This window comes from Coffea arabica, chromosome 7e (genome assembly GCF_036785885.1).
Source record: "Coffea arabica cultivar ET-39 chromosome 7e, Coffea Arabica ET-39 HiFi, whole genome shotgun sequence".
NCBI classification, from domain to species: Eukaryota; Viridiplantae; Streptophyta; class Magnoliopsida; order Gentianales; family Rubiaceae; genus Coffea; species Coffea arabica.
Window position 1 is genome coordinate 17,913,067 of NC_092323.1, and position 26,246 is coordinate 17,939,312.

General features: G+C 35.6%; 3 protein-coding genes across 3 annotated transcripts; all 3 read right to left on the minus strand.

Annotated features, from left to right (window-relative positions):
* Positions 1-960: 960 nt before the first annotated feature.
* LOC113700661 (loganic acid O-methyltransferase-like) lies at positions 961-3,226 on the minus strand. Its single transcript, XM_027221126.2, has 2 exons — positions 2,581-3,226; positions 961-1,349 (listed from the first exon to the last, which is right to left on the minus strand). Exons 1-2 carry the CDS (start codon positions 3,103-3,105, stop codon positions 1,002-1,004), a joined length of 873 nt encoding a protein of 290 aa, XP_027076927.1. The 5' UTR covers positions 3,106-3,226; the 3' UTR covers positions 961-1,001.
* Positions 3,227-10,469: 7,243 nt separating this feature from the next.
* On the minus strand, positions 10,470-12,952 carry LOC113701496 (putative pentatricopeptide repeat-containing protein At3g25970). The gene has a single exon (XM_027222194.2). The coding sequence runs from the start codon at positions 12,857-12,859 to the stop codon at positions 10,589-10,591; it is 2,271 nt and encodes a 756-aa protein (XP_027077995.1). The 5' UTR covers positions 12,860-12,952; the 3' UTR covers positions 10,470-10,588.
* Positions 12,953-20,540: 7,588 nt separating this feature from the next.
* Positions 20,541-23,073, minus strand: LOC113700662 (receptor-like protein 3). Its single transcript, XM_027221127.2, has one exon. It carries the CDS (start codon positions 22,999-23,001, stop codon positions 20,761-20,763), a length of 2,241 nt encoding a protein of 746 aa, XP_027076928.2. The 5' UTR covers positions 23,002-23,073; the 3' UTR covers positions 20,541-20,760.
* Between the last annotated feature and the right edge of the window lie 3,173 nt (positions 23,074-26,246).

The following is a 26,246-nucleotide window of genomic DNA, read 5'->3' on the forward strand; positions in this document are numbered from 1 at the left end:
TCATGGATTTGGCTAAGAAGGTGAGATTTCACTAGTTTCAGATCTTCTTCAACTAAGAACTCTATTTGAATAACCCTCAATGTTGGGACGCAAAGTAGAATTTTGATTTTTTTTTTCAACACTTGAATAGTATTAAATTCGAACATTTATCTTCTAGCATTGGATAGTAAACAGTTTTAGATAGTCAAATTAGTTAAATTATTCATTTTTGAATTCAAATGGCATTCGGAATTCATTTTTTACGCTTCTACGAACATGTGGGATGGGATTTTTCTGGATCAGATCGTTGCAGGAAGGGGCAGCGGCCCCTCAAGAATTTTAAAAATTTCACTCGCACTCTTATGAATTCTAAAAAGTTAATTTGTATTATGAATTTGGCCTTAAGAAATTATTCTGATATCAGTTACTTGCCCCTCTTCCCAAGCTTGAGTGAGAATTTGGTATCCTGTTGAAATATTTTTGACATTTTACTTTTGCCCCACAAAAACTTCAAACATTTTACTTCCAAACAACAATGTAAATGAGTCTAATTAAATCAAACACTCAAGTCTTCAAACTTGTCTGTAAATTTTAAAGAATTTAAAATTGCGTTTAAATTTGGCTTCTTTATTCATTGTTTTGAGTTCACATGAGCTTTTATCGAATTGAGCTCGATTGAATTTTTCACATACAAACTTGTCACTTAAATTAGTGAGAAAATATTTAATCAAATCATTAGAAATATCATATGTGGTTATTTAGGCCACACAAAATATATATTCTAACATGATGTCGTCAACCAAGCTTATAGTTGGACAATAAGGTATGTGAGATTTTATTCTTTGTTATTCATCCTTTATAAGTTCTTTTTTATTCATCCATTACAATGGATAGCTTCTAGATATGCTTGATTATGCAAGCTAATGCTACACAGTCAGGAGCAGCTGTTTCAAAGCCATTTCTTGGGTTGCCTTTGGCAACTAACAACACCAGCACAGTCCATAAGGTCCACTAAATTTGTTTCATGTTCTCTTTTTGCGCTTCAGGAGGACAAAAATAACCACCACATCCTGATTCTCAGGGTTAAAGAGAGAGGAAGACTCTGCAAGTTTCTGCGTAAACAGTTCAAACAATTCATCCATGATATCACTTCCAAATTGTTTCTCTAGAAGTCCCTCTAATGCAGCTCTGAGGTACAAAGCAATTCCACTAGGGTTGGAGAAAACCACATGCTTTCCTGGAATGCTTAATATCTCCATTCTCTGAACATTTAGATGTTCATTTGCCTTCATCAGGGTCTTTATCTCATTAGGAGATGGGAGATATAGTGGCAAGTTGAACATATCCACTTTCAATTCATCGACCAATCCCTGCAATAGGTGCATCTTAGTATTTAAAGTACTTTTTTTTTGTTAGCCAAAACCTATAGTCGAAATTCGAAGATAAACTTTGACCAAAACTCATTCTTATGTAGTATATGCAAAATAAAGAAACTGTAAAATTAAAAAATCCTACTCATGGATTTGCAACTGCTATTTTTAAGCTGAAGACATGTTTCAGAAATTATGGAGCTTACTCGTGACCAAGGAGGTATTCCATTCATTCTCTGCCATTGGTATATTATGCCTGATTTGGTTGATTTCCTATATCTGTTTTGTTTCATCCTGGAAGAAATGTTGGGAAAAGAGATTGGTGCCTTGTTGTGACGCTTTTGGGGCAGCATTAATTATCTGGTATGATTTCTATTCTGTCCATGTTTGTTACAAGTAGTAAATTTGACGTATGAAGCTCACTTCCATCCAATACTTTGTACCTTTTTATTTCAGCGAAATAAGTACATAAGTTTAGAGGGTAAGGACTTAATATCAAAATAATATCTTATATTTGCAAATAGGAATGAAAAACGAACGAAAATATATTATACTTGAATTGATGTTGAAATAGTAAAAGCTAATTTGCGCTTAGTTCACCAATGAAATTTATATGTGAAAAATTTAATTGAGTTTGACTTGATAAAAGCTAATCTAAATTCAGCGTAATAAATAAATGAATTAAATTTAAATACAATTTTAAACTCTTTAGAATAGATAGACAAGTTTGACAACTTGAGCGCTTGGCTCAATTAGCTTCATTCATAACCCTATTTGCAAGTAAAAGTTTTGAAATTTTTTGTGGGGCAAAAAAAAATGTCAAAAATATTTCCACAGAATACCAGATTCTCAATTCTCATGCTTGGGGAGAAGGGTAATTTCTTAAGGCTAATTATAATACAAATAAACTTTTTAAAATTCATAAGAGGGAAAATGAATTTTTTAAAATTCTTGAGGGGGTGGCTGCCCTCCCTGCAAAGATCCGATCCAACAAAACTCCTGTCCCGCAGGTTCATAGAAGTGTTAAAAAAGAATTCCAAATGTCATTTGAATTCAAAAATGAATAATTTAACTATCTAAAACTATCTAGGATATATTAGATCATAATTCAAATTTAATATTATTCAAGTGACAAAGAAAATCAAAATTCTATATATGTTGCATCCCTGCATTGCGATGTATTCGCATAGAGTTCTTAGTTGAAGAAGATCTGAAACTAATGAAATCTAACCTTCTTAGCCAAGTCCATGAGGCAAGATCCTAGAACTTCAAATTCTTTCTCTGTGACGATAGTTGTCTGAGATTCACGGATGGCATCAGGGACAGCAGGAATAACAAGGGCCATCAGCCCTCCATCGACTAGCTCGTGTGCCCTTGCATTCAGAAATGACTCCAAGTCCTTTGCAAATTGAGATGCATAAACCTCAAGAACTTTCTTTTTGGCCCCTCCGTGGTGAATCTTTCCTTTGTTCCATGCAGGGGACGTGTTGTCTGTAACCTCTTTTGGCACATCTGAAAGCCAGTGAAGTGCGCAAGATGAGTGAGCAAAATGAAGGGATGTCTTTGGGAGCAAAACCTTGTGGAAGTCACCAGGCACTCCAGCTGCAAGGTAGTGTCTCTCTGGTGGAAGTGAAGCAAAAAGTGTGTTGAAATCATTAGATATATGGTCATTAAAGAAGACTTGAAACTCAGGGACTTCAGATGTTAGTCCCTCTTTTCTGACTTTTTCCTCCAGGGCTTCTCTTATGACTTTCATGGCCACAAATGTATTTGGTCCTGTAGAGCAGCCAAAATCTGCTATGCGAAATGGATGCACAGAGGTTGAAAAGGTTGCTTGACATCAAGTTCTTTGTCAATCTCTTCTTTGATAAGTTCTTTTGCAACCTCTACTGCTCCTCTCTGCCACAAAAAAAAAAAAAAATCTTTATACTTACATACCTTACACATTTTATACTGAGGTAACTGCAGTTTAAACTAGCAACCTGAAAGGATGAGTTTTGGTTATAGCTTTGAGGTCCATTTCCTCCATTCATGGCATATACTTGAGGCATTTTTTCTATTCCTCGGCTGCTAGGAGATTTTTCATAAGAATAAAAATGCTCCCAATTTTTTATTCTCTAGTTAGAATGAGAAACAATTTAGATAGATAAAAGGAAGGCAGACGAAAGGCCGCCTTATCAACCAGCAGCCCCTTTGGGCTAGTGGCCACCACTAAGCTATTAAAGGCTTGATAGGGTAGGAGGCAAGAGTTCAAACCTTACCTCTCATTAATTGTCACATTAAGTGGTTTATTAAAAAATTCAGACGGGTATGTACCCCGTCATTATGAGCCACACAATTTTTTAGCTGTAGCAATTATAAAATAGAAAGAATCCTATGCGTGTAGCGAGATCAAGGATTTGATGCCCTATATGTATATTCTCTTGTCTTTATGTCTCTGTCTAGATGGTTTAATTTATACTAGGCAGAGGCTCAGGCTCAAGTGTTGTCTTTTAGCCCTTTACACCACAGGCATTTCTATTAATAAATATGGGAAAAAAAGAGATACACACATGGTAAAATATCTCTCAAACATATGTTATGGATCATTTTGTGCATATATTGAATTTAATTTAAATTATACAATTTGTGAATGTAAAATATCTCCATTCTTTCCTGGAATGCTTATTATCTCCATTCTCTAAACATTTAGATGTTCATTTGTCCTCATCAGGGTCTCTATCTCATTAGGAGATGGGAAATATAGTGGCGTGTTGAACATATCCACTTTCAATTCATCGACCAGTCCCTGCAATAGGTGCATCTTAGTATTTAAAGTATTTTTTTTTTTAAAACCAAAACCTGCAGTCGAAATTGGAAGAAACACTTTGACTAAAACTCATTCTTATACGGTATATGAAAATTAGAGAAACTGTAAAATAAAAAATTCCTACTTGTGGATTTGCAACTGCTATTTTTAAGCTGAAGACATGTTTCAGAAATTATGGAACATAGTTAATAGCTTGTTCATGACCAAGGAGGCATTCCATTCATTCTCTGCCATTGGTATATTATGCCTGCAGATTTGGTTGATTTCCTATATCTGTTTTGTTTCATCCTGGATATTGATATTAATCAGAGGAAATGTTGGAAAAAGAAATTGGTGCCTTGTTGTGATGCTTTTGGGCCAGCATTAATTGTCTGATATGATTTTCTATTCTGTCCATGTTTGTTACAAGTAGTAAACTTGACATATGAAGCTCACTTTTCCATCCAATACTTGTACTTTTTTTTTCAGTGAAATAAGTACTTAAGTTTAGAGGGTAAGGACTTAATATCAAAATAGTATTTTATATTTGCAAATAGGAATGAAAAATGAACGAGACTATGCTATACTCAAAATGAGGTTGAATTAGTAAAAGCTAATTTGTGCTTAGTTCACCAATTAATCAAACCAAACATGAACAACATTTTGTATCCAATAAAATTTCAAATCTGAAATCGAGCTTGGCTGACTTAACGTAGTATATGAAATTTATATGTGAAAAATTCAATCAAGTTCGAATTGGTAAAAGCTCATCTAAATTCATCGCAATAAATAAATAAATTAAATTTAAATACAATTTTAAACTCTTTAGAATAGATAGACAAGGTTGAATTAGGAAGCGGAATAGGAACTCATTATAGGTTATACTATTATGATAGTTATGAAAAAAAGTGTTCTTGGTATATTTATAACTATATTTTTTTTTTCTATTTTTGATTTACAACTACTGGTGTTATTCTATAGAGAATTTGATTGATTTTGAACTCTATGCCATTGGAGTATATTATATATTGATATTAGTAGTGATGGTTTAAATTATTTTGTATTATAAAAAAGTGGTAGCCATGGAATTGAAATTTAATGATATTCATGAATATTGTTGTGTATTAAGTAAAATTTGATATTGATATGAGATTGAAGGTAAACTTTCGGGTATGTGATGTAGCGTTTATAGTTAATACAATGATCTGCATCATAAACTTTTAGGTAAAAGAGAAATATTAAAATAAATATAAGTGTTTATTTAGTGGTGATTTGGATTTTGATGGATAGGCACTAGTGATAGTATGTAAGGATGAATGAGATAGAGACTGTGAACCTTTTTTTTTCTTTTTATTTTTAGTGTGAATTATAACTGAAGGGCATTGTAGGATTTTTGAAAAAAAAGTCTAGACTTTTGGACCTACAATGTTACTGAAACAATGAAAATATAGGAGGTAAGTGTAATGTTTAGAACTTAAGGGGAGCATCCTGAAATTATTAAAAACCTCAGGGGAGGTATGTGAAATTATCCTAAGCTTTTATGATCAGGCGAGATTGCCGTTGTTATGGGCAGGGTGATGAGTACGACGAGGAAACTAGACGGAGGAGAGAAGAGGAGAGAAGAATAGCTGAGAAGCTAAAGCATGAGTTTCCCAGGATTCTTGCCATGTTGGCGGCGATGGCCGCAAAAGTAACCGCTGAAGCCAATGCTAAAGACGAACCTCCTTTTAGATAGGATCAGAGTACTAAAAAAGTATCTTGGGACAATAGCTCTAACAACGATTCATGTGGTGGTTACACGGCGCATAGTTTGCAGAAATTATTTGGGAGATTTGGAGAGGTTGAGGACGTTTTAGTGAGCAAGAAGAAGAAAGAAGAATGGGAATGGGGGATGTTCGGCTCTAGTTGTGATGGCTCACAAGGATCAGCTGTCGCTGCCTGCTGGACTGTGCTGGGTGATTTGTCCAATCCTTTGATGGTTCAGCCACTGGATTCCACCCCTCCCCCTCCTCCCCCCACCTGGCAATCATAGTAAATTTGAAGAATTGGTCCTTGCTAAGCTGAAACAGGCAAAAGGCAGAGTTAATTATGTGACAGCATGTATGTACTCCTGTCCAATCAAAGCCTTTGTGGTTTTTTGCGATCTCTTATGCTGAACCTTTTTACTCTTTATTCCATTGTTGTAAATAAACTAGTTGAATCTTGCTGATTCTGATTCCATCGTGTAGCTATCAGTTCCATTTTCTTTCTGACCCCTGTATTCAGCTTATATTATAATTTCCATTTGGAGTAGAATTGTTTTCTTTCAGCAGTCTTTTAGACCTCAAAGAAGGCAAGGAGTAGGCTGCTAGTTTATTGGTGATAATTAAGTTGGTAGAAGTGTAATACGTAAGACTGATGCCTACTGAGCTTGAAAAGATAAAATTTCGGAAAGGAAATATTTTCAAGAGTAGAGGAGATCCTGTAGCAACTATATTAATAGGAAATATATCTAGAATGTCGACTTGAGACTTGGAGTACACCTATGTGGAAAGCAGCTATACCATTCATAGGAAAGGCAAAAACTTGGGTAGACCTGACCTTTGTAGACCTAGTGCCTTAATTGTGCCACATCTTTAATACTTGAGTTGGTGAGATGGTGTGGCAAATTTTGAGCCGCTAGGTCTTTACAGACCGAGTCTACCCAAGTGTTTGTCCATATGAAAAGGGAGTAAAGCTGAAAATTACAGCAATTGCAACTTGTGTTGCTCCCATGGTTTAGTCTGCATTGAGCGGAAGAACAAATCTTTTCAGCAAAATTGGGGGCTAGAGGCCTTCAGTTTTCACTAGCCCAGTAAACTTTTCTCTGTTATTTGTTGTTTGCCCTAATGCTCTTTTCTGTTGAATGATTTAGTTGATTCATATGTGATGGGATGATGTAGATGTTGACTTGTCTTCTAAGCATGCTTAGTCTGGATCGGATGTTTCGTTCCAGTGTTGCAACTTGAGTATTCTTCAGTTAATTCCCTCGTACTTGCATAAGTTGCATTAGCAAAGCATGTGGTCAGGACGATTCAATTGAATACTTTCATTGTGGATTGTGAAAGGATTCAGGGAATGAAACTGAACTTTTTTTTAAAGGAGATGAAGTAGAGACTCCATTGTAGATGGACAACAAAGAGTCGCAATCAAGTTGAATGCATGAAGCCTGGCTAGTAGTATTCTCATAGCTAGCAAGGAAAAACCAAGATGAAGACAGTCAGCAGCTGCATAAATAAAAAGCAGCAGCAGATAGAGGGATGATGAATATATATATATATATATATTTTTTTTTTTTTTTAATTTTGGGACCCATAAGCAGCATTTAAGTTTAACCACAGACAAAAGAGAGGATGTTGAAATCTTTTGAAAACGAGAAACAAGACGTTTACCACAAGCCTATATCCAATTCTCATAACAAAAGTTAAAACTCTTTCAAATATTTTATGCAAATGTTTCTCATTTAAGTGAAGCATTTTAATCTTTCAAGATTTGTAGCAGTGCAGTCATCCACACAACTATTTTTTGTGAAAACCAGACGCCAATTGTTTCACGTTACCCTGCAAAAAAGAGGCAAAACAAACATTATTGGTTCGCTTTTAAAATCAAACTGTGTGCAATGTAATGGCTGGTGACACTTGCTGCAATCATACTCATCCACATGCTGCTCAACTATGTCAATCACAAGATATTTTGGCCTTATGCAAAAAGTCATGTATAATCTTTGCTTGTTTTCTCCAAGAATATGGGCTGCACAGACTAAACCACTGCATATTAAACTTGACATACAAAAACTAGATGCTTTATGAGTCTAGGGATCTTGACAACTATTTGCTCGCTCATATATTGGCAATATTCAGAAGTACCAGTCAATAAGTCCGGTATAGCATATTTCACTTCATCTAAATATCATTCTCACAGCAAAAACAACTAGATTCTTTGGGTCATTACTACCATTCTAACTAGATGAAGGAATCGAGGACTCACAAAAAAGCATTGAGCAATGAATAGAGCAATAGGACAAGTTTAGTAGTTCCAGACATTTTTACAGGGACCGTATGTGCTTCATTTTCTGGATTGCCTGTTTTAACTTTGTCGATGGTTCATCACATAAAATGGTGGGATCAACAAAATCAGCAGCCAAGCTTGCTTCCCAAAGTAAAGCATGAAAAGAATCTCCCACTGAGTATGATAGGGAATTGAGGTTATATCCTCCCAAGGAAAAGACAGTTCCCACCACATAAATCTTTGGCAAGTTTTTTCATACTTGAAGCAAGGATGTAGTATGTCCCTGTTGTATACTGGACGCTTGCCAATGGATCCAAGATATGCCCATCAAATCTGGAAATCTTTTAGTCACAACTCACAAGTGAATCTAGAATTATTTTTTTCTTTTTTAGGTCATGAAAGGAAACTAAGCTTACAGTAACATGGAATACCATCTGGGATATATTACTACTATGTACCAAAGACCTGCTAAAGTTTTCCATGTTACTGCAGAACCAAAATTTGATATGTCAACATACCTTCTCGGATGCAGAAGGGAGAACAAATGAATGCTTGTTAATTCATTGAATTCATAATGTAGAGAAAACATACTATAGAAATATGTGAAATAAAGCAAGATAGAAGAATAGAAATAACTCAAAAAGATTTACTGTCCACAGTTTGCTATGCAACTCTAATTTGTTTTTATAGAGAGTTTTCACAAATAGAAGATACAACAAAATATGGAAGGCAAAAGCTGAAGGACCCTAGAATCCGAAGTCAGAAATGGATGGATATGTTAGCTAGATAATTACCCTGCTGAAATGAGGATTATGCCTGGCTTGAACCCACTGGTAATGATAGATTCAGAGTTGGCATCTGTTATCTGAGTAACGGAAGGTGTGTTAGGATTGTAGTCTGAGAAATTTGAACAATAAACACAACCTATACTAATCTTGAAGGACTATCCATTTTGCAGCTTCAGGGAAAAATATGCTTTTTGCATCAAATCTATACATGTGATCGTTCTTGGACATGCAAACCGGGTGCCTCGTCTGAAAATGAACACTGCCTTCTGAAAGACAAAATACTTTCTCTGGATAATCATACAAAACCATGATGTGTAACCAGGGTGAACAAGTAAATTATGCAACAGAAAGATTGAAAGTTCAGAACTTATTCTAATCGCTCAGCATGCTGAAGCAGATAAGATTCGCTCAAATGTAGGAGAACGAGCACTTAAAAGGAAATTATAACACTTCCAAAATATCAAGATAAGATTATAATCCTTCTACATCTGTTATTGGTTCAGTGACGCAAACATAACCATATAGTCACTTGCTATCATGCCCATTTCACTTCTCAGTTTTAACCAAAAGTTGGCCAGTTAACTAAGACTTATTGGGGAAAACTAGCCATCAGCATCCACAATTCATTAGGCGAAACTAGTGTCCTGAGGCAGCATTAAAGCTTCACCTAACAAAGATGCAGAAGCCTGCCATGTATCATTCTATTGCACATGTATTATTCTTCCTCACATGTATTAGGAGGACTACAACATTTTCATGTTTATCAAGTTACAGATTAACAAAATCAAACACAATAACACCAGTGGAGCCAGGATTTTGCAAATCTGAGGCAGGGGAGAGGGGAAGCGCCGCAACTTGTGATAAAAAAAAGGGAAAAAAAAAGAAAGATTCCAATCTTTCGAATCCACTAGGAAGCATCCAAAAAAACTTTCTACCAAGTCATGTAAAACAAAGAAATTCAAGCTTTTCATATTCAGCACAAAAGGGATCAATTGCAGGTTTGAAAAAGATAAGAGGTAATGGTAAATCCTAAAACACAAGATAAACAAATTACACATTAATCATTGATTAACATAAGATCTGATAGTTACAAAAAGATGACCGTACTGTGTAACTTCTATCTCCCTTCTGTTTCCCAGCAACCCAACCTATTCTTCTCCGCCTCTGTGAACACCCTTGATCATCTACCTTCAAGATGTATGTTATAATCCCAAATTTTCATAGAAGTCAATTTGAAAGTATAAACTAAAAACTCATACTACACATTTCTATTACACAGGATTCCAGAAATTTCAGTTGAAACACAATAAGAATACTAACTCATGTGGTTCATGGCAACTTTTGGACATTGACAAAAATGAAGCCATTGGAAAGGGGAAACATTTTGAACCAATTAGTTATTAGACAAAACAAGAATTAAGTCTTCTCTCCACTAATCAGCTGAATTCTACGTTCAAAAATATCCTTTAAGAGCAGAAGTGGTTAAATTCCTAATTCAGGATGTAAAACTGATCAAAATTTACCTAATTCATGATGTAATTTGACTGATGTAAAGAGTTTAAGAAGTCTCTTAAAGAGACGGTGCAATAGCAAAATTACTAGGAGGTAACTCTGAATTCTGAAAAGAGTCTACTGTCTCAAGGTGTAAAACTGAATAAAGCCGCTTTCATTTGTTCTGGAGAATAAAATTGAAATTCTGCACATGATTCTATATTTGCCTTAAGATGCTTCAGAGTTGCATAAATCATATTACAGCAAGGATGGGTTCTATCTTCTACACTGAATATATTGGTTCTGCTATTTATATCAATCCAGCTACATCCAGGATCCTTCTTCACTTCTAGCTCTTTCATTATCTTTCGGGCTTTTATCTTCTCCCCCCACTTCCCCAATGCGGCATACATGTTAGACATCAAAACACATGTAGGCTTAGGGTCCAAAGTAAACATCTTGTGGGCCACTCTCTCACCCACATCAATGTCAATCCAAGACCAACATGCGTTTAACATTGTAATCAAGAGAATTTCATCAGCCACAAATGGCATCTCCTTCATAAGCTCCTCAGCTTCCAGAAGCAGACCAGATCGACATAAAAGAGCCACCGCACAAGTAAGATGCTCCAACGATGGGGCTAGACCATAAGCTTGTTCCATTGATAGGAAAATCTCCATCCCCTTATTGACCAAACCAGCAGCAGTACATGCAGCTAAGACAGCAACAAGGGTTGCAGCATTTGGGTTTATTCCCTGATCCAACATTTGCTCAAAAAGCAAGGTTGCCTCAGATCCAAGACCATGATGTGCGTAGCCACAAATTAAAGCTGTCCAAGCTGCTACATTAGGATTTGAAATGCAAATAAAAGATGCTTGAGCATCAGAAATGCTCCCACACTTGGAATACATGTCAACAAGAGCTGTACCAACATAAATATTCAACTCGAATGGAGTTTTAGTCAATTGACTATGGATCTGCTGCCCTTTCTGAAGAGCCCCAAGACATGAACATGCACGAAGCAAAGCAGAAAAAGTTGATCTGGTTGGGGATATTGACAACCTACGCATGTCTATATATAAATTTATTGCATTCTCATGTTGATCATTTTCAATATACCCTGAAATCATGGAATTCCAAGTAACAGGGCTTCCTTGTTCTTTAGTTTCTTCAAAAAGCTCCAGAGCTTTATGAATTTCACCAGTCTTGCACAGCACATGAATCATTGTATTCAAGCAAATTAAACTTCTTGCTGGCGTTTCCAGAAATAACTTCTTTGAATCCTCTACTCGACCAAACAATGCATATCCCTTGATCATCAGACTATATGAAACTGAATTCCTCTCAACTAATCCACTAAAAACCAATTCAGCTTCCTCAACCTTACCCATTCTTAGAAGCCCACCAATTAAAGTGTTCGAAATGTTCCTACATGGATTCTCCAATGTATCATAAATCTTCTTGGCATCGCCAATAACTTCACTGTTACTGTAAAAGTCGACAAGAGCACCACTAATTGAAAGTTCAAGCTCAAACCCCAATTTTATCAGAAGCCCGTGTACTACTTTTCCTTCAGGCAAAGCGCCCAATCTTCCACAAGCCCTTATGATGGAATCCAAAGTGAACTCATTAGGGACTGCTTCGGTTCTCATCCTCTGAAACAACTCCAGAGCCTCTTTACATCCACCATCAATCTTCACATAACCTGAAATCAATGTAGTCCATTCAACAACACCCCGGCGAGGCATCTTGTTGAAAACACTCAACGCATCATCCAGTAGATTATTCTGAACATAGCCCACAAGCATCAAGCTCCATAACAACTCATTCGTCTCATGTAAATCATCAAACACTTGTCTAGCTTTCCCAATATCGCAACAACTTGCATAAAAGTAGAGCAAAGAACTCCCCACAAACTTAAAACTCTCAAGACCAGATTTTAAAACCAAACCATGAATTTGCTGTCCTTCCTCACCCAATGACCGGCCACAGACGCTTAGTGCTGACGAGCAAGTGGTCTCGTTGAGCTTTGCATTGGAGCAGTGCATCAGAGAAAGCAAAGACAGTGCTTCATTGAACTTGCCCCATTTCGAGTATCCAGAGATCATGGCGTTCCATGAGACTACTGTTCGTTCAGGCATTTCGTCGAACACTCTTCGGGCATGTTCGAGTTGCCCGTTCTGGACGTGCCCCGTAATAGTCATGTTCATGGATTTAATGCCTTTATATCCAGAGCAATGGGGTCCCTGACGACGGCCATCGGGTACGGTGCAATACAATCTTGACATACTTTTCCAGCGTCGGTGCTTCCAGCTGCCCAAAAATGAGGATTTCATAACCTCGTGATATGTCTTTAGAGTGCAAAACTGGGGACTGGGACGAGCGCACGGCCTGAAAGGCTGAGAGCGACTGAGCATTGTGTTGTAGGAATTTCAAAGTTGCGCCTTCGGAGAAGACGGGGGTTTGAGACACAGTTGAAAAACACGCTTCCAACCACTTACAGAGGGACAATTTGTATGGTTTCCAAGTGTATTATTTATAATTGACAATTAGAATTGACTATCACTTAATAGTTTATGTTTTTATTTGAAAATTATATTTACACAATCTGCATGATAATTAGCTAACCTTTATGCAGGTGGTACTAGATAGTTTCCTTGATCTCATTCCTTAAAAAGAAAAAAAAACATGAACAGAGAAAGGATAGGACTTAAGAAACGAAGAAAGAGCAGGAAATTTGAATCCAAAATTTCTAATTCATAAGGCCTCAACCTTGATCTCATTATCTATTGTTAATCAAATAAATAAATGAAAGCATATAACTCTCCTGTATTGCAAAATCCTATTACAAAGTATGTGCTAATATTAGTGTAACTTTAGATTTTCTTACTTTGAAATTCAAGCTCTCAATCACAAGAAATAATGGGATCTAGGAGCACCACTTGGGGATGGCTAACTATCAATTTTTTCGTAGTAAGTTAGTGTTGGAATGTATGCCCTAAAACAATGATTTTGTTTAATACATTCCTTATTATGTTTTGTATTTTAATAACTTCTTTTTTCTGTTAAATGTTAGATATAACTGATAAAGTCCTTAGAATACTTACTAATGTGATGGTGGTCACAAATATTGATGACTATGAGATATCAATCACATTTATAGTAATATTCTTAAATTTTCCTAGTTATAGTACTAATGAGATAGGACATCATTAGTACGGTAAGACTAGTACACAATTAGTCTCTACTTAATGTAAGTAGTGATTGTTCTCATCAACCATGGTATATAGATACCTAGGTTAATGTGTAGATGATTTGTAAAGTACAAATACATTGGAATGATCCGCTTAGAGATCCCATTAGGATATCTATCTAATGCCAATGGTTGTATCTCTTGTGGTAAGTTATGTAAATGATCCTACGACTTGAGATCATCATAGTATCTTGAGTGTGAATCACTACATTTTGACTCTATTGCTTGTTACTCATTGAGAGTGACTTAGAGAACAGAGATTGGGTATAGTGTGAAGCACAGAAAGGTAATGAGTGATCAAGATAGGATTTACCACTCCGATAGTAGGAGTTGATATCCGGATGACCACTAGTAGGAAATTAACCCTAAAAGGTCGACTACATTAGGTTAATTGAAGAATATTTTCAAGTTAACCTAATCTAGGGTTAATTCTGGAAACTAGTAAATTTAATTAGCCATTAAGGAATTGGCACTTATTCCTTATTCTTTGACTAATTGGATATTGGTGGTGAAAGGATAATAATTAGATGGTAACTTCTCATGGAAAGGTTAGGTCAAAATTCCCTTGACTAATTTCGGGTACTTGGGTGGTCATGATGTGTTGCTAGACACCGCTCATGATTTATAATTATGAATTAATTAATTATTGTAATTAATGATAGAATAAAGTTGTTTATTTTATCTAATTCCTTTTGGGAATTATAAGTCATAATTATTGCCAATGTATTTGGAGCCTATTGGATCACACGCATTAGAGTTTTGGTTCTGGATTAAAATTATGTGTCCGAGTGAAGATTTGGAAATAAAGTATAAGATACTTTCGGGATTTAATTACAAAGAATAAATTTCAGGCCTATTTGAACAGATAGGAGAAAATAGTTATCTCCTGTCTATCAGATAGCTGAAGGATAGAGTTTGTTTATTGGATAAAAAACCTATCTCTTCCTTTTTTTCTTTCTACGAATCTTATCTCTATTAGAACAATGAAAAACCTATGACTCTCTCAAGGGAAAATAGGGTTTTGAAAAAGATAGAGAGTGGAGAACAAAGGTGTGTGAGACATACATAGAGAGAAAAAATAAAGACAAGGAAAAGTGAAAAAGAAAGGCTTGCAACTTTCATCACTTTCACACATATATCATAGAGACGATCGAGATATCACTCTCGCGTGGATTTCGGTAGGGCAGGATATTTGGACTGCTCAAGGGGTTGTTCGTCTTCTCCAATTTGGCAGAGGAACATCAAATGGATTAAGGTAATCCGTTTTTCCCTCTCTTCTTGCACCATACGCAAAATCTAAGGTGATCCTTGAGTGGGTTTTTGGAAAAAATTTTTAATTTCCGCTGCCTTTCTGTCCCAAAAACCCATCAGTTAGTATCTTCTTACTAGACTAAAGAAAATAGGCTTCTATTCTTGATGGTTAGTAGTTTTAATTATACTCAAACTTTCACTCTACAAGTCCACACAGTGTATAATTAAGGAAAAGATGATCAACTACTCACGCTATTCAAATTCCTATATTATTTAGACCAATATAAATAACAAGAAAGTAAAACTACATTAGAAGCATAAATAAACAAAAGATACATATACAAGAAAAGCTCCTAGGATTGATTTTCTCTCTAACCTTGCTAGATAAACAACCCAATTATTGCAATCTATCGCCTTGGCTAAGGATAGCGTAATTTTTCAATTTATGTGAAATTTACTCTCGTAATAAATCAACTATACCTATAACTAATCAATACCTACTCTCGTGGTTATAAAATTAACTTAAGTTCATTAGTTCCTGTGAAATTACATGATGAAAACCTATAAAGGTGTTCTTCTACTCTCGTGAGTGAACTCTCTAGATCTAGTACTTCCTTAAACTAGTATTAAACCCCAACTCTCGTTGATAATTTAACACCTTAATTTAGATAATTACAATAAATTACTAGTTAATCATGATTTTATAAACAAAAATGCCAAATACTTGCTCAAAGGATAAACACAACAACCAAGTTCATTTCATCCAACAAAGAAGAGATTAAACCTACTTAGGCATGAAACTTTAGAACAACATAGTGAAAAAAAAAGATCAAACATGTATTATAACTAAATATGAAATGAAATATAAGAGAGAAAGTGATTGGAAAGATGTCACCTTTGTCAATTGAGCTTCCAAGATCTCCATATTTGCTCCTTAAATTTTCATCCATGTCTAGCCATGAATACAAGAATGGATCAAAAACTATCTAGCCTAATCTAATCTTAAGTAACTACTTGGAGTTTTGTAGTTTAAGAGCTATATTTTTAGTGGTTTTCTTCTTCCCGCAAGCTCCTTAAAACTAAGCTAATGAACTATGAAGTTCTAGTGAAAAACTACTTCTTGTGCAGTGTTTTCCTAGGCTCAAAGATATAAAAATGTGTCTTGAAGTCCCATATTTAAGGATAAATTTGTTCCATCAACTTGGTTAAAATCGATGCAAAATTGCTCTTAGAGATTCCCAAAGTATTTTTCTTGAAGTCTTCAAGATCTCTTTGGGCAAAACCAGTTGAAATCTTTCAGAAAATTTGGTCAAAAAATTTGTGTGAAATAGTTGCAACTTGCACAGCTGCAAAGTGAATATGCAGATGGAGCCAACATTTTAGTCCACAAATTCACTTCCCCTGCGGGTTTGACACTTTTGACAGGAATCTAGAAATTGCTCTATTTTACACCAATTAGAGCTACAAATTTCTCGGTGATGGAGTCGAGCTGACTCTTGTACAAATTATAAAAATTGTAGCCCTTTGAGTTAACTTGCCAATACATCAAAAATCATCTCATTTGGAGGTCTGGTAACTAGTAAATGACTAAAATACTCTTGACTAGTTAGCAACCTTTTCCATATTTTGGTAGCAGCAATGTATGGCTGTATTTCACCTTTTTTACTAAATAAAAACATGTGAATTGGACTTCAATGTCTCATGGATATTAGCTTTAAAAGGTTCAAGAATGATTTCAATCCAATAGTTATAACTCAATTTATAGCCAAAATACCAATGTGTTAGTGCAACCAAACCACAAAAAGCAAAATTTACTAGAAATCTAGTTAGTGGCTCTTAGAATAACTAAAACATACAAAAAAACTAGGTAATAAAATACACTAAAAACATGTAAAATAAACATTTATCAATTTCCAATTGATTTTGAAAACCTAATTTTAGTTTTTGACTTTCACAAATAGCTATTTTATTATAGTTTCAACTACTTTTTTTGATATTCTGATTGATCTTTAAGATCCCACAAAAAAGAAAAAAAAAGAAGCGTATCCTAAGCTGCTTTTGAATTATGATTGAGGATTACATTTTCATGCAAACAAAACTACACTCAAAATTTTAAAATAAGTACTAAAATATCTAGATTCTAGTTATGCAGCATAAAAGGCAATTTGGGCATACCTTTGGGAGTACAAATTGCTTACTAATACCGCACTCATAGCCCTTTTGTATTTTTCTTTTTAAGAAAAAGTTTGGGTGAATTTCATTCCGATCATCACTATGAGTCATGGCATGTTTTTGGAACATAAGTCGCTTACGAAAATTCTTACAATTGTTTTGTATTTTTTTGAAGAAAAAATTTTGAATGGGTTCCATTATGATTTCACTACAAGTCAAGGCTTGTCTCAGGGAGCATAAGTCGCTTATGAAAGATCTCACGGATCATAAGTTTTTATATATTACTCACTAACATAGTGCAGGACCTTTTATAAGGAAGTGATATCATCTGAGCCAGCTTACGTAGATGAGCTCTTTTGTATAATCTCAAGGACTTAAAAGCCTTCGGTGACTTGACATTGATGCTTGCAGCACATTTTTCTTGCAACCTATATATCTAGTTTGGAAAAAGCGGCACCCTGGTTACCGGTTTTTCTACCCAAATCAGGTACTTGTGACTTAAAAAATCCATTCATAAACACAAATTATTGGATTAGACAGTTGACATTAGGCTGCAAACGAATCGAACCGCTCGCGAGCGGCTCGAGTCAAACTCGAGCTCGAACTCGAGCTCAGAATATTAAGTTTGTTAGCTCGCGAGCTCGCGAGCTTGAGCATATATATATATATATATATATATATATATATATATATTAATTTTTATTTAATAATAAGATTACGTATATTATATTTTTTTTTTATTTTTTATTTTTATAGTAAAATTACGTATATATCCTTAATATTTTATTATTTATTAAGAAAAAAAATATTATTTTATTTATTTTTTTAAAAATAAAATAATTAGTTTTTATTTTTTTCGAGCTCGAGCTCGAGCTTGAAAATTGCCGACTCGTCGAGTTCGAGCTCGAGCTCGAGTTTGGTAAAATTCAGTCGAGGCTCGGCTCGGCTCGATTAGCTCAAAGCGCGATTCGTTTGCAGCCCTAATTGACATGGACCAAAATTTAACGGAGCCTCTACTCAATTATACAAGTAACCGGGCTCGACTTAAACAACCATTTAGACCAATTAGTCAAAGACAATTTAATTTATTTTCTTATTCAATTAAAATTTAAAATTTTCAATGTCCACACACAGGTCCGCTATTTCCAACAACATTAGATCCATTACAGCTCCCAATCTTGACTTTTTTTTAAAAGTTTTCTTTAGTATGTGTGGGACGTCTCAAACTCGAATCTCTTGCTTATATTTCCTCCCTCTCTCTTTCGATACAATTCAACCCATCCCCCTCTCTACTCCCAATCTTGACTTGGTTTAACCAAAATAATAATAATAATAAATCTTGTAAAATCTTTGGGGCAATAGTTTCCTTTCCTCAGAAAATGCTGATAGCTATTAGCCACGAATCTTTCAAATCAAAGTCTATAACCTGATTTTTTTTATTTTTTTTTGTATTATGATTCATTTGCCAACAACTCTACTAGACTGAAGAAATAAATAATTCGATGGCTTCTCTGATAAAAACTTTGCAAGTTTCATGCCACAAAAAACTTAAATTGGAAGATGTTTAGGTAGATTCTACTAGATAAGTTTGCAAAATAATCAACAGAGAGGAAAAAAGTGAATGCAATTTAAGATAACTCCAAGTTATGTTATTTTGGGGAAATTCTACCGTCCCTTAATCTGTTGGTGCTATTTTGATAGGGTTCCAAACCAGTAGATTACCATATCCTCAAGTATAAAATCATAATAAGATTTGCTTTGGATTAAATCTTAACGTTATTGACCTCCCATTGAGTTGTGCTATCAAACTTGTAATGGATTTGTTTGTGATGTATAAATTTCCTCTGACCTCACTGAGAAGATCACATAATCCTAGAAATACCAATGAATTCAACTTAGATGACTCTCACAAGCTGCAATTTCCTCTAATACATAGTGTTCATGCTTTTGTAGAAGGCAGCCATAGGCAAAGTCTTTAATGCTACAGCAATATTTGTATAAATTATCAAAAATTTTCAGTCAACTATCCTAATCATCTTGGATTAAAAGAATGACCTGAGATGGTAGTGGAGAAAACTGGGTGTGGAATTTTGACTGTGACTGTTGCAAAGTGATTAACAAACTTTATATTATAGAAGAAATAATTGTATACAGTACCAAAAAAAAAAAAGAAAAATATATGTTTACTGTTTCTTATAGAAACCCTTTATCTCTTAAACAATCATCAGCAAATCAGTTGGTGTTAATATGTAAATATAGTTGTCTTTTTTAATAGGAAAGATCATTTCATTCAAACAAATCTGCATTAATGAAATGTTTTTTCTTATGTTAGAATTAATTTCGATACGAGTCAATAAATTTTTTCCATGCCATTTAGTGCTTCACTAATAGGTATGTGGTTGTTCATCTACTCTTTTATGATCGTTTGTATGCTTGTGATCAATATCATGCCCTAGCTCTATTAGGATTAAATAGATTAATCTGCGTTCACTTCAATCTAATCGAATTCCCATTTTATAAAGGAAGTTAACCAAAAATATGCATTCTATTAGTATAGAGGTCCTTTTTTATGCTTAGAATTATTCCCGATGAATTGAAGAATCTTATTTTGCTTCATAAACTAGTGTTGCCTACATAGAATGCGTGGAAAGAACAAGGAATTCTTAGAGTACAAAATAAAAAATTAAGAAAAAGAACATACTACTTTTTTTGGGTATATTAAAGAAAGCTCCCCCGTGCACCCAAAAAAAAAAAAACACTCCAGCTCGGTTTTATTCCTAGTTTAAAAATCCCCCAAACACACTTCAACTCGGTTTTATTCCGAGTTTAAAAATGCAATCTCGGCCAAGTGTTGCCGAAGTTATTTGAATTAGTAAGATGATATTGACTTTATTAATATCGAACTTTAGAGTAAATCTGGTAAACTCGACCTGAAATTACGAGTTATTATTCGAGTTGAGTTAGTGGTTAATCAAAATTGACAGTTCAATATTCTAAATTGATGATAAGTAACATGAAAATGATCAAGTACAAGTCCTATGAAACTTACCACTTAAACTAACTATTAGAAAATTTTATTCTTCACCAAATGAAACAAAAAATGGATATGGCTTACAAGTTATAACTCCTAATTTTGACTGGATAAAAACTTCCGAGCATATTAAACTCGATAACTTTAAGAGCCTAATTCGAGTGCCTCTGTTATTGAAAATCTATCTTATTAGTCTAGCCCTATTACTATTAGTTAAGATTAAAACAAAAACAAGGTAGAGGATAGTTTTTTTTCTTTTTGGCTGAAATTGTGGATTGTTATTAATAACGTAGGATGATGATTATTATGTTAACTATTATTAGAGAAAGGTTAATGGATACTTGGATCAAGAGAAGACTTGAGAAACATGCCACATTTACACTTTAGAGTCTTGGGGGAAAAGGATCATGAAGAAGACTGACTACCAAATTTTGTTGAAATAGCGCAATAGCAGTAATACAGACAGCAATCACAAAAATGAAAAGCCCCATTTCCATGCAAGCCAAGCTGATTTCCATGGAGCTTTCGGGAATCAAGATAATGTGCTCCTTAAACTTATTGACATCGCATCCGAGATAGCCTACATTATTCACTTGGTTGGAACTTGGAAGCTAGAGTTGATAGAATATTCTCCTACAACAGGATCCTGGGGGAAACATTCTTGAACTTAAACCAACTGTTACAAAACTGACACTGAAACTGATGCCAAAACCTATCCCAAATGTGAGCCAAAATATGACTTTAGTTTCTAGACTCTCCTTATCTGCTGGAGAGAGTGCAGCTGTGGTCTTTCGTAGATCAGTGCAAGGGCGCCCAAGAGGTTGACCACATAAGCCTGGATTGCCGAGAAAACTTGCGTCTGAGAAAGTATCAAACTGACCTCCAGTGGGTATTGGGCCCTGTAGATTGTTGTTTGCCACACTGAAGGACGATAAAAAGTGAAGATTCTTGAGTGAAGAAGGTATTTCACCAGAAAATTGGTTTTCAGAAAGGTTCAGCCTCTCTAAGTTAGTCAGATATGATATTGAGTCAGGAATGATTCCTGAGAGTTGGTTATCACTGAGGTCTAGGTTATGAATGAACTTTAATTGGCCAATTTCCACGGGAATATTCCCAGAGAGGTGGTTTCCATTAAGATATATAGCTGGTGGCAAGCTAGATAGCTTATTGTATTGCAGGGACGAGAGGTTATAGGGTTTTACAAAAAGCGACAACTCAATGTAGGAATAGTGTACTTCATCTGCCATCTGCTTACGTACTAGTCGTGGCAATCCTAGGACTTGAGCTGATAATTGACCTGAAAGTAAGTTGTTAGATAAATCCAAATAAAACAGATTTGGCAAAACTCCTAACCAATTAGGAATTGGACCAGTGAATGCATTTTCTGAGAGATCAAGAACTTCCAATTTCCCAAGTTTAGCCAGCCAAATAGGGATTTTCCCATTTAATTGGCACCGTCCTAATGCCAGAACCATAAGATTCGGGAATCCATCAGAACCAACCAAGTTTCCTTCATTTGACAAGCTTTCATGACGGAAGTTCTTTGAGAGTAGCAATACGCCGAGATTTTTGCAGCCACTAAGAATTCTGATTGCACCTGTGATGTTGGTTAGACTGTTATTGGCAATTGAGAAAAAAGACAATGATTGTAAGGATTGTATCTCAGGTTGGATCTCCCCTGTGAGCTGGTTAGTTGACAAGCGTATTGCAGTCAATGATGGACATGAAGCAATACTCAAGGGGAAGCTACCATTGAACAAATTAGTCCCAAGATCAATTGTTCTAAGCCGAAGAAAATTTGAGAAATCAATGCCAGAAAGTTCACCGGAAAGAGAGTTGACTCCAAAATTCAGCTTTGTGAGTCGAGTGCAATTCATCAGCGACAAGGGAAGAGTGCCATTCAGGTAGTTCATGTGAAGAAGCAGATACTCCAAGTTGGAAAGTTTCCCTACCTCATGAGGGATTGGGCCAATCAATTCATTGGCATAAAGTTCAAGAACTTTTAGGCTGGTAAGATTCACAATGCCATTACTCAATGGGCCTGAAATTTTATTGCCTGGAAAGGATATTTCTTGCAAAGTTGATAGATCAAAAAAATTACCAGGAAGAGATCCCATAATTGAATTGAAACCTGCACGCAATACCCTCAAGTTGGAGCAGGTTCCAAAGCCAAAGGGAATCGAACCGTTGAAATGATTCAAAGAAAAATCAAGAAGTATGATTGAAGCAGAGAAGTTGCAGATAACGGAAGGTAGTTGGCCATAAAAGCTGTTATTACTGACATTGAAACTAATCAAGTTCCTCGCTGGCTGTAGGAACAGAGAATGAACAATCCCTTCAAAGTTGTTACTGGAAAGATCCACTGTTTTGATGAATACTGGCAAATGATCACCAGATGCCTGTAATTGTCCAGAGAGACTATTGTAGCTTAAATCGATCATTTCCAGTCTATTTAGTGACAAAAAAAGCCTTTCTGGCAGATGGCCACTGAGCTGATTGTGCGCCAAACTGAGTTGTCTAAGATGGCTGAGGTTTGTGATTGAAATAGAGATTTTTCCTTCAAGGCCTCGTGAATTCAGCCATAGGCGGGACACCCGACCATTATAAGCACAACTAACACCTTCCCAAGAACAGCAGTCAATTGAAACACTCCAATTTAAAGGAGATGAAGTAGAGACTCCATTGTAGATGGATAACAAAGAGTTCCGATCAAGTTGATTGCATGAAGCTTGGCTAGTTCTAGTACCATAGCATGGAAAAACCAAGATGAAGACAGCCAGCAGCTGCATAAACGAAAAGCAGCAGCCACAGAGGAGGGAAGATGAAGAGTTATGAAGTGAATTCAAGAACATTGAAGCTCACTGGTGATCCAGTCAGAGAACAAACTTTTGGCAAAGACTAAGATGGTCTTTCTCTTTCCTTAGTAAAACTCGACATTATCAAGGCTTGTAGAACATTGACCGTGTTAATTGGCTATTGGATGGTTTACTTCTACTCTTTTTGACGGGGAACTGAGGCCATATTCTCCTTCCAAGAAAATGACACCATGACAGAGCAGGCTAATTCCTTTGATTATTACTCAAAAAATAAAAAAATCAAAAGAATATTTTTCTGACATGGGTATGATATGAAACTATGTCTGCCGGACTTAGTCAGCCTAGTAGAAAAGACAAAAATATTTAAATGAGAAAATTTTTTTTTTTGAGCAAATTTTTTCCATTTGTTTTGGAGCAGCCAAAAAGGAGGAGGAAGAGGAAACTCATGATGAATCAGTTCTTGACCCGGTGATCAAATTTGTAGCTGATTCAGTTAAGCAATTTCTAGTGGCTATAGCATGGATAAAGAGCCTTTTCTTGCATGTTTCTTGGGTATACTAGATTTTATACTCATGCTAGCTGACCGTTCTATTATTCAAGAAAAATAGTCTGACTTCAGGGAAAAAGAAATGAAAATTAGTTTGAATGTAATTTGTGTGTGTGTTTTTTTTTTAAATTTTCCATGTGGATTTTAATGGCATTTTTAACTATGGTTTCAGCTAATTTTTAGCTATGATAATTTGGTTATTGCAAAACAGCCAGATATATCCTCTATCTTAGCAATGGTTAGTATATACTACTACTTATAGTAGATTATTTCTTGGAATTTTGTTTAAGTGATGTTAGTCTTAAAATTAATAAGGATTTTGACTAATTGATGGTCAACACATTTTTCTCTGTTGGCCGTTGGGTAAATTTTTGAACTTTTATTTTAAGTTACTTCTGTTATTTCAATCAATATGGATGGCTACATGGTGGCAGCTAGCGGATGTGGAAACTGCAGACAACAGGGATTAAGAAAAAGAGCTACCTTGCTAAGTGGGAAAAAAAGACCCCATTGAAGTGGATGCCAGGCAAATAACCAAGTTCCTTTGGTGGGTGCTCTTTTTTCATAATCTGTTTGGACAACAATTTCTGTGACTTACAATTGATGGTCTACGTTGGGCTATGTGATTGTTTACTGGTGCAGATTTTCTTTGCTTGGAAAGGACTGTTTAGTTACAGCTGTAGAATTTTGGCTAGGCAATTGACCTTGATAGGTTGTAATTTTATCATTTATTTTATTATTAATTTCTCCTATTACCTGACTTGATGTGGGTTAATTGTTGGATTCTACTCATTTTTAGTATTTTACATTTATTTTAGGAAGTAGAATGAAAATATGATAACAAGTGCCAATTTGACAGGAAAGGAGTCCAAATAATAGAGCTTATCCCAGGGCATTTGTGGAAAAGGAAAACTTTTTCCCATTTTTGGTATTTTGCTGAAGAGGGCAACGGACGAAAAGTCTTCTTTTCCTGGTGTGGGCCGTCGCAAAGGATAGCAATAAAAGGGGCGCCGCACAATAGCTAGGGAGGAGAGTAGATAGGTAATTAGATATGAAATTGGACTGCAGAGAACAAGCCATTGGGCCTTTGGTTCAGTGGTCATTCCAAGCCTTCTTAGGCTTGGTGGTGCGGAAGGTCAAGGGTTCGAACCTTGCCTCCCACAAAATTTGTCACAATATGTGTCGGTTTTCATTGAACAGTTTCGATGGAGTTTCTACTCACATCGAGTCCCCTCTCCTTCCCCTCTAGAATAGGCTAGTTTAGGTTATAGGAATTTTATCGTGTCGACAAAAAAAAAAAAGAACAAGCGTCAGGGAAGCTTAACCTTTGACTTTTTCGTTTTGTCCTTTAGTAGCTTTTTCCTCCTTCGTATGTCAATTAGGCACAATGGAATGATTCCCTTTAGCTTTTCTCTTGGACGTTGGCTTTTCGTCCTTTGTGGTTGCCGCAAGATGGCCGCAGCTTTTGCTTTAATTTTGTGTGGATTTTGTTCATTAATTATGAACTAATTTCTTTACTCTAGTCAAGGGACAACGGATGCTTTTGGTCACCTAAAATTGTGAGATCGATTTAATTTTATCTTTTCTTTTTATTTATTGGTATTCGCATATTCCCTGGTTACAGTGCTTATGATTGTTTAATTAATTGATTGTCTTGGATCCGGATAATTAGTTAATTTAATAATCTATTGTCAATTGGAACGTTAAATTCGTAATTGTTTAATTATCTCAAAATAGTGATAACTGGCATGATTGGGTTTGTGTCAGGGGAATACGCGGGCTAACCTATTTCACTAATTTTAGCCCTCTACTAACTAGTACAGTCTGCAAAATTATTTGGAAATGTTAAACACAAACTGAAACATTTTATTTGGAAATGTCTGCAAAATTATATTTCAATCAATGACTTGGTGCACAGAAGAACAGGGAAAGGGAACAACATATGCACAAGTTGTGGGGATGGAATTGAAACTCTAGAGCATCTGTTTTTCGAATGTGACTATTAAAAGAAGATTTGGAAACTAATTCCAATCAGCTGGGATGGGTTAATAGACCTACAATCTAGTTTCTGGAGATGGTGGGAAGGACTCTTAGAAGCAACTCAAAGAGTTAATGGTCAGGAGCACATAGAACTAACAATTAACATCCTCTGGCATGTCTGGAAAGCAAGGAACAAGATTAGTTTCAACAACGCAAAAATGGAGGAAATCACAGTTGTGAGAAAAGCTCAGCAAGAATGGATGGAATTCAAGGAAGCTGTGGAACTAGAAGGTAGAACTGGCATTGCTGAAACAACCCCCAATCAGCATGGTAGAAGCTGGAAGCCTCCAATAGAAGGTGTGTACAAGATAAACACGGACGCTACAGTTTCCCCACAAATGATCAGAACAGGAAAAGGAATTGTAGCTAGGAACCGGAAAGGAGAGATTCTAAAAGCTTGGGCCATAATGGTGGAAAAGATAGAAGAACCACGACTAGAGGAGACTGTGGCAATCAGAACTGCTATGGGATTAGGAAAAGAAGCAGGCTGGAGGAAGATTGAAATACAATCGGGTTGCAAAAGTGTGATGGCCTGCATTACAACAGTCTCATGCAACAACTGCAGCATATGATACTGGAGGATATACAAAAGTTGAGGGAGTTTTTTGATCAATGCAATTTCTCCTTTATATATAGGGAAGGAAATGAGGTGTGTCATAGGCTAGTAAAATTCGCTTTGAAGCTAGTTAATAAT

Coding starts and splice junctions, on each gene's coding strand:
- LOC113700662 (XM_027221127.2), bottom strand. CDS start 23,001: ATGTTCTTGAATTCACTTCATAACTCTTCATCTTCCCTCCTCTGTGGC.
- LOC113700661 (XM_027221126.2), bottom strand. CDS start 3,105: ATGAAAGTCATAAGAGAAGCCCTGGAGGAAAAAGTCAGAAAAGAGGGA. Junction 1,350..2,580: donor TCATGGACTTGGCTAAGAAG/GTTAGATTTCAT, acceptor CACCTATTGCAG/GGATTGGTCGATGAATTGAA.
- LOC113701496 (XM_027222194.2), bottom strand. CDS start 12,859: ATGCTCAGTCGCTCTCAGCCTTTCAGGCCGTGCGCTCGTCCCAGTCCC.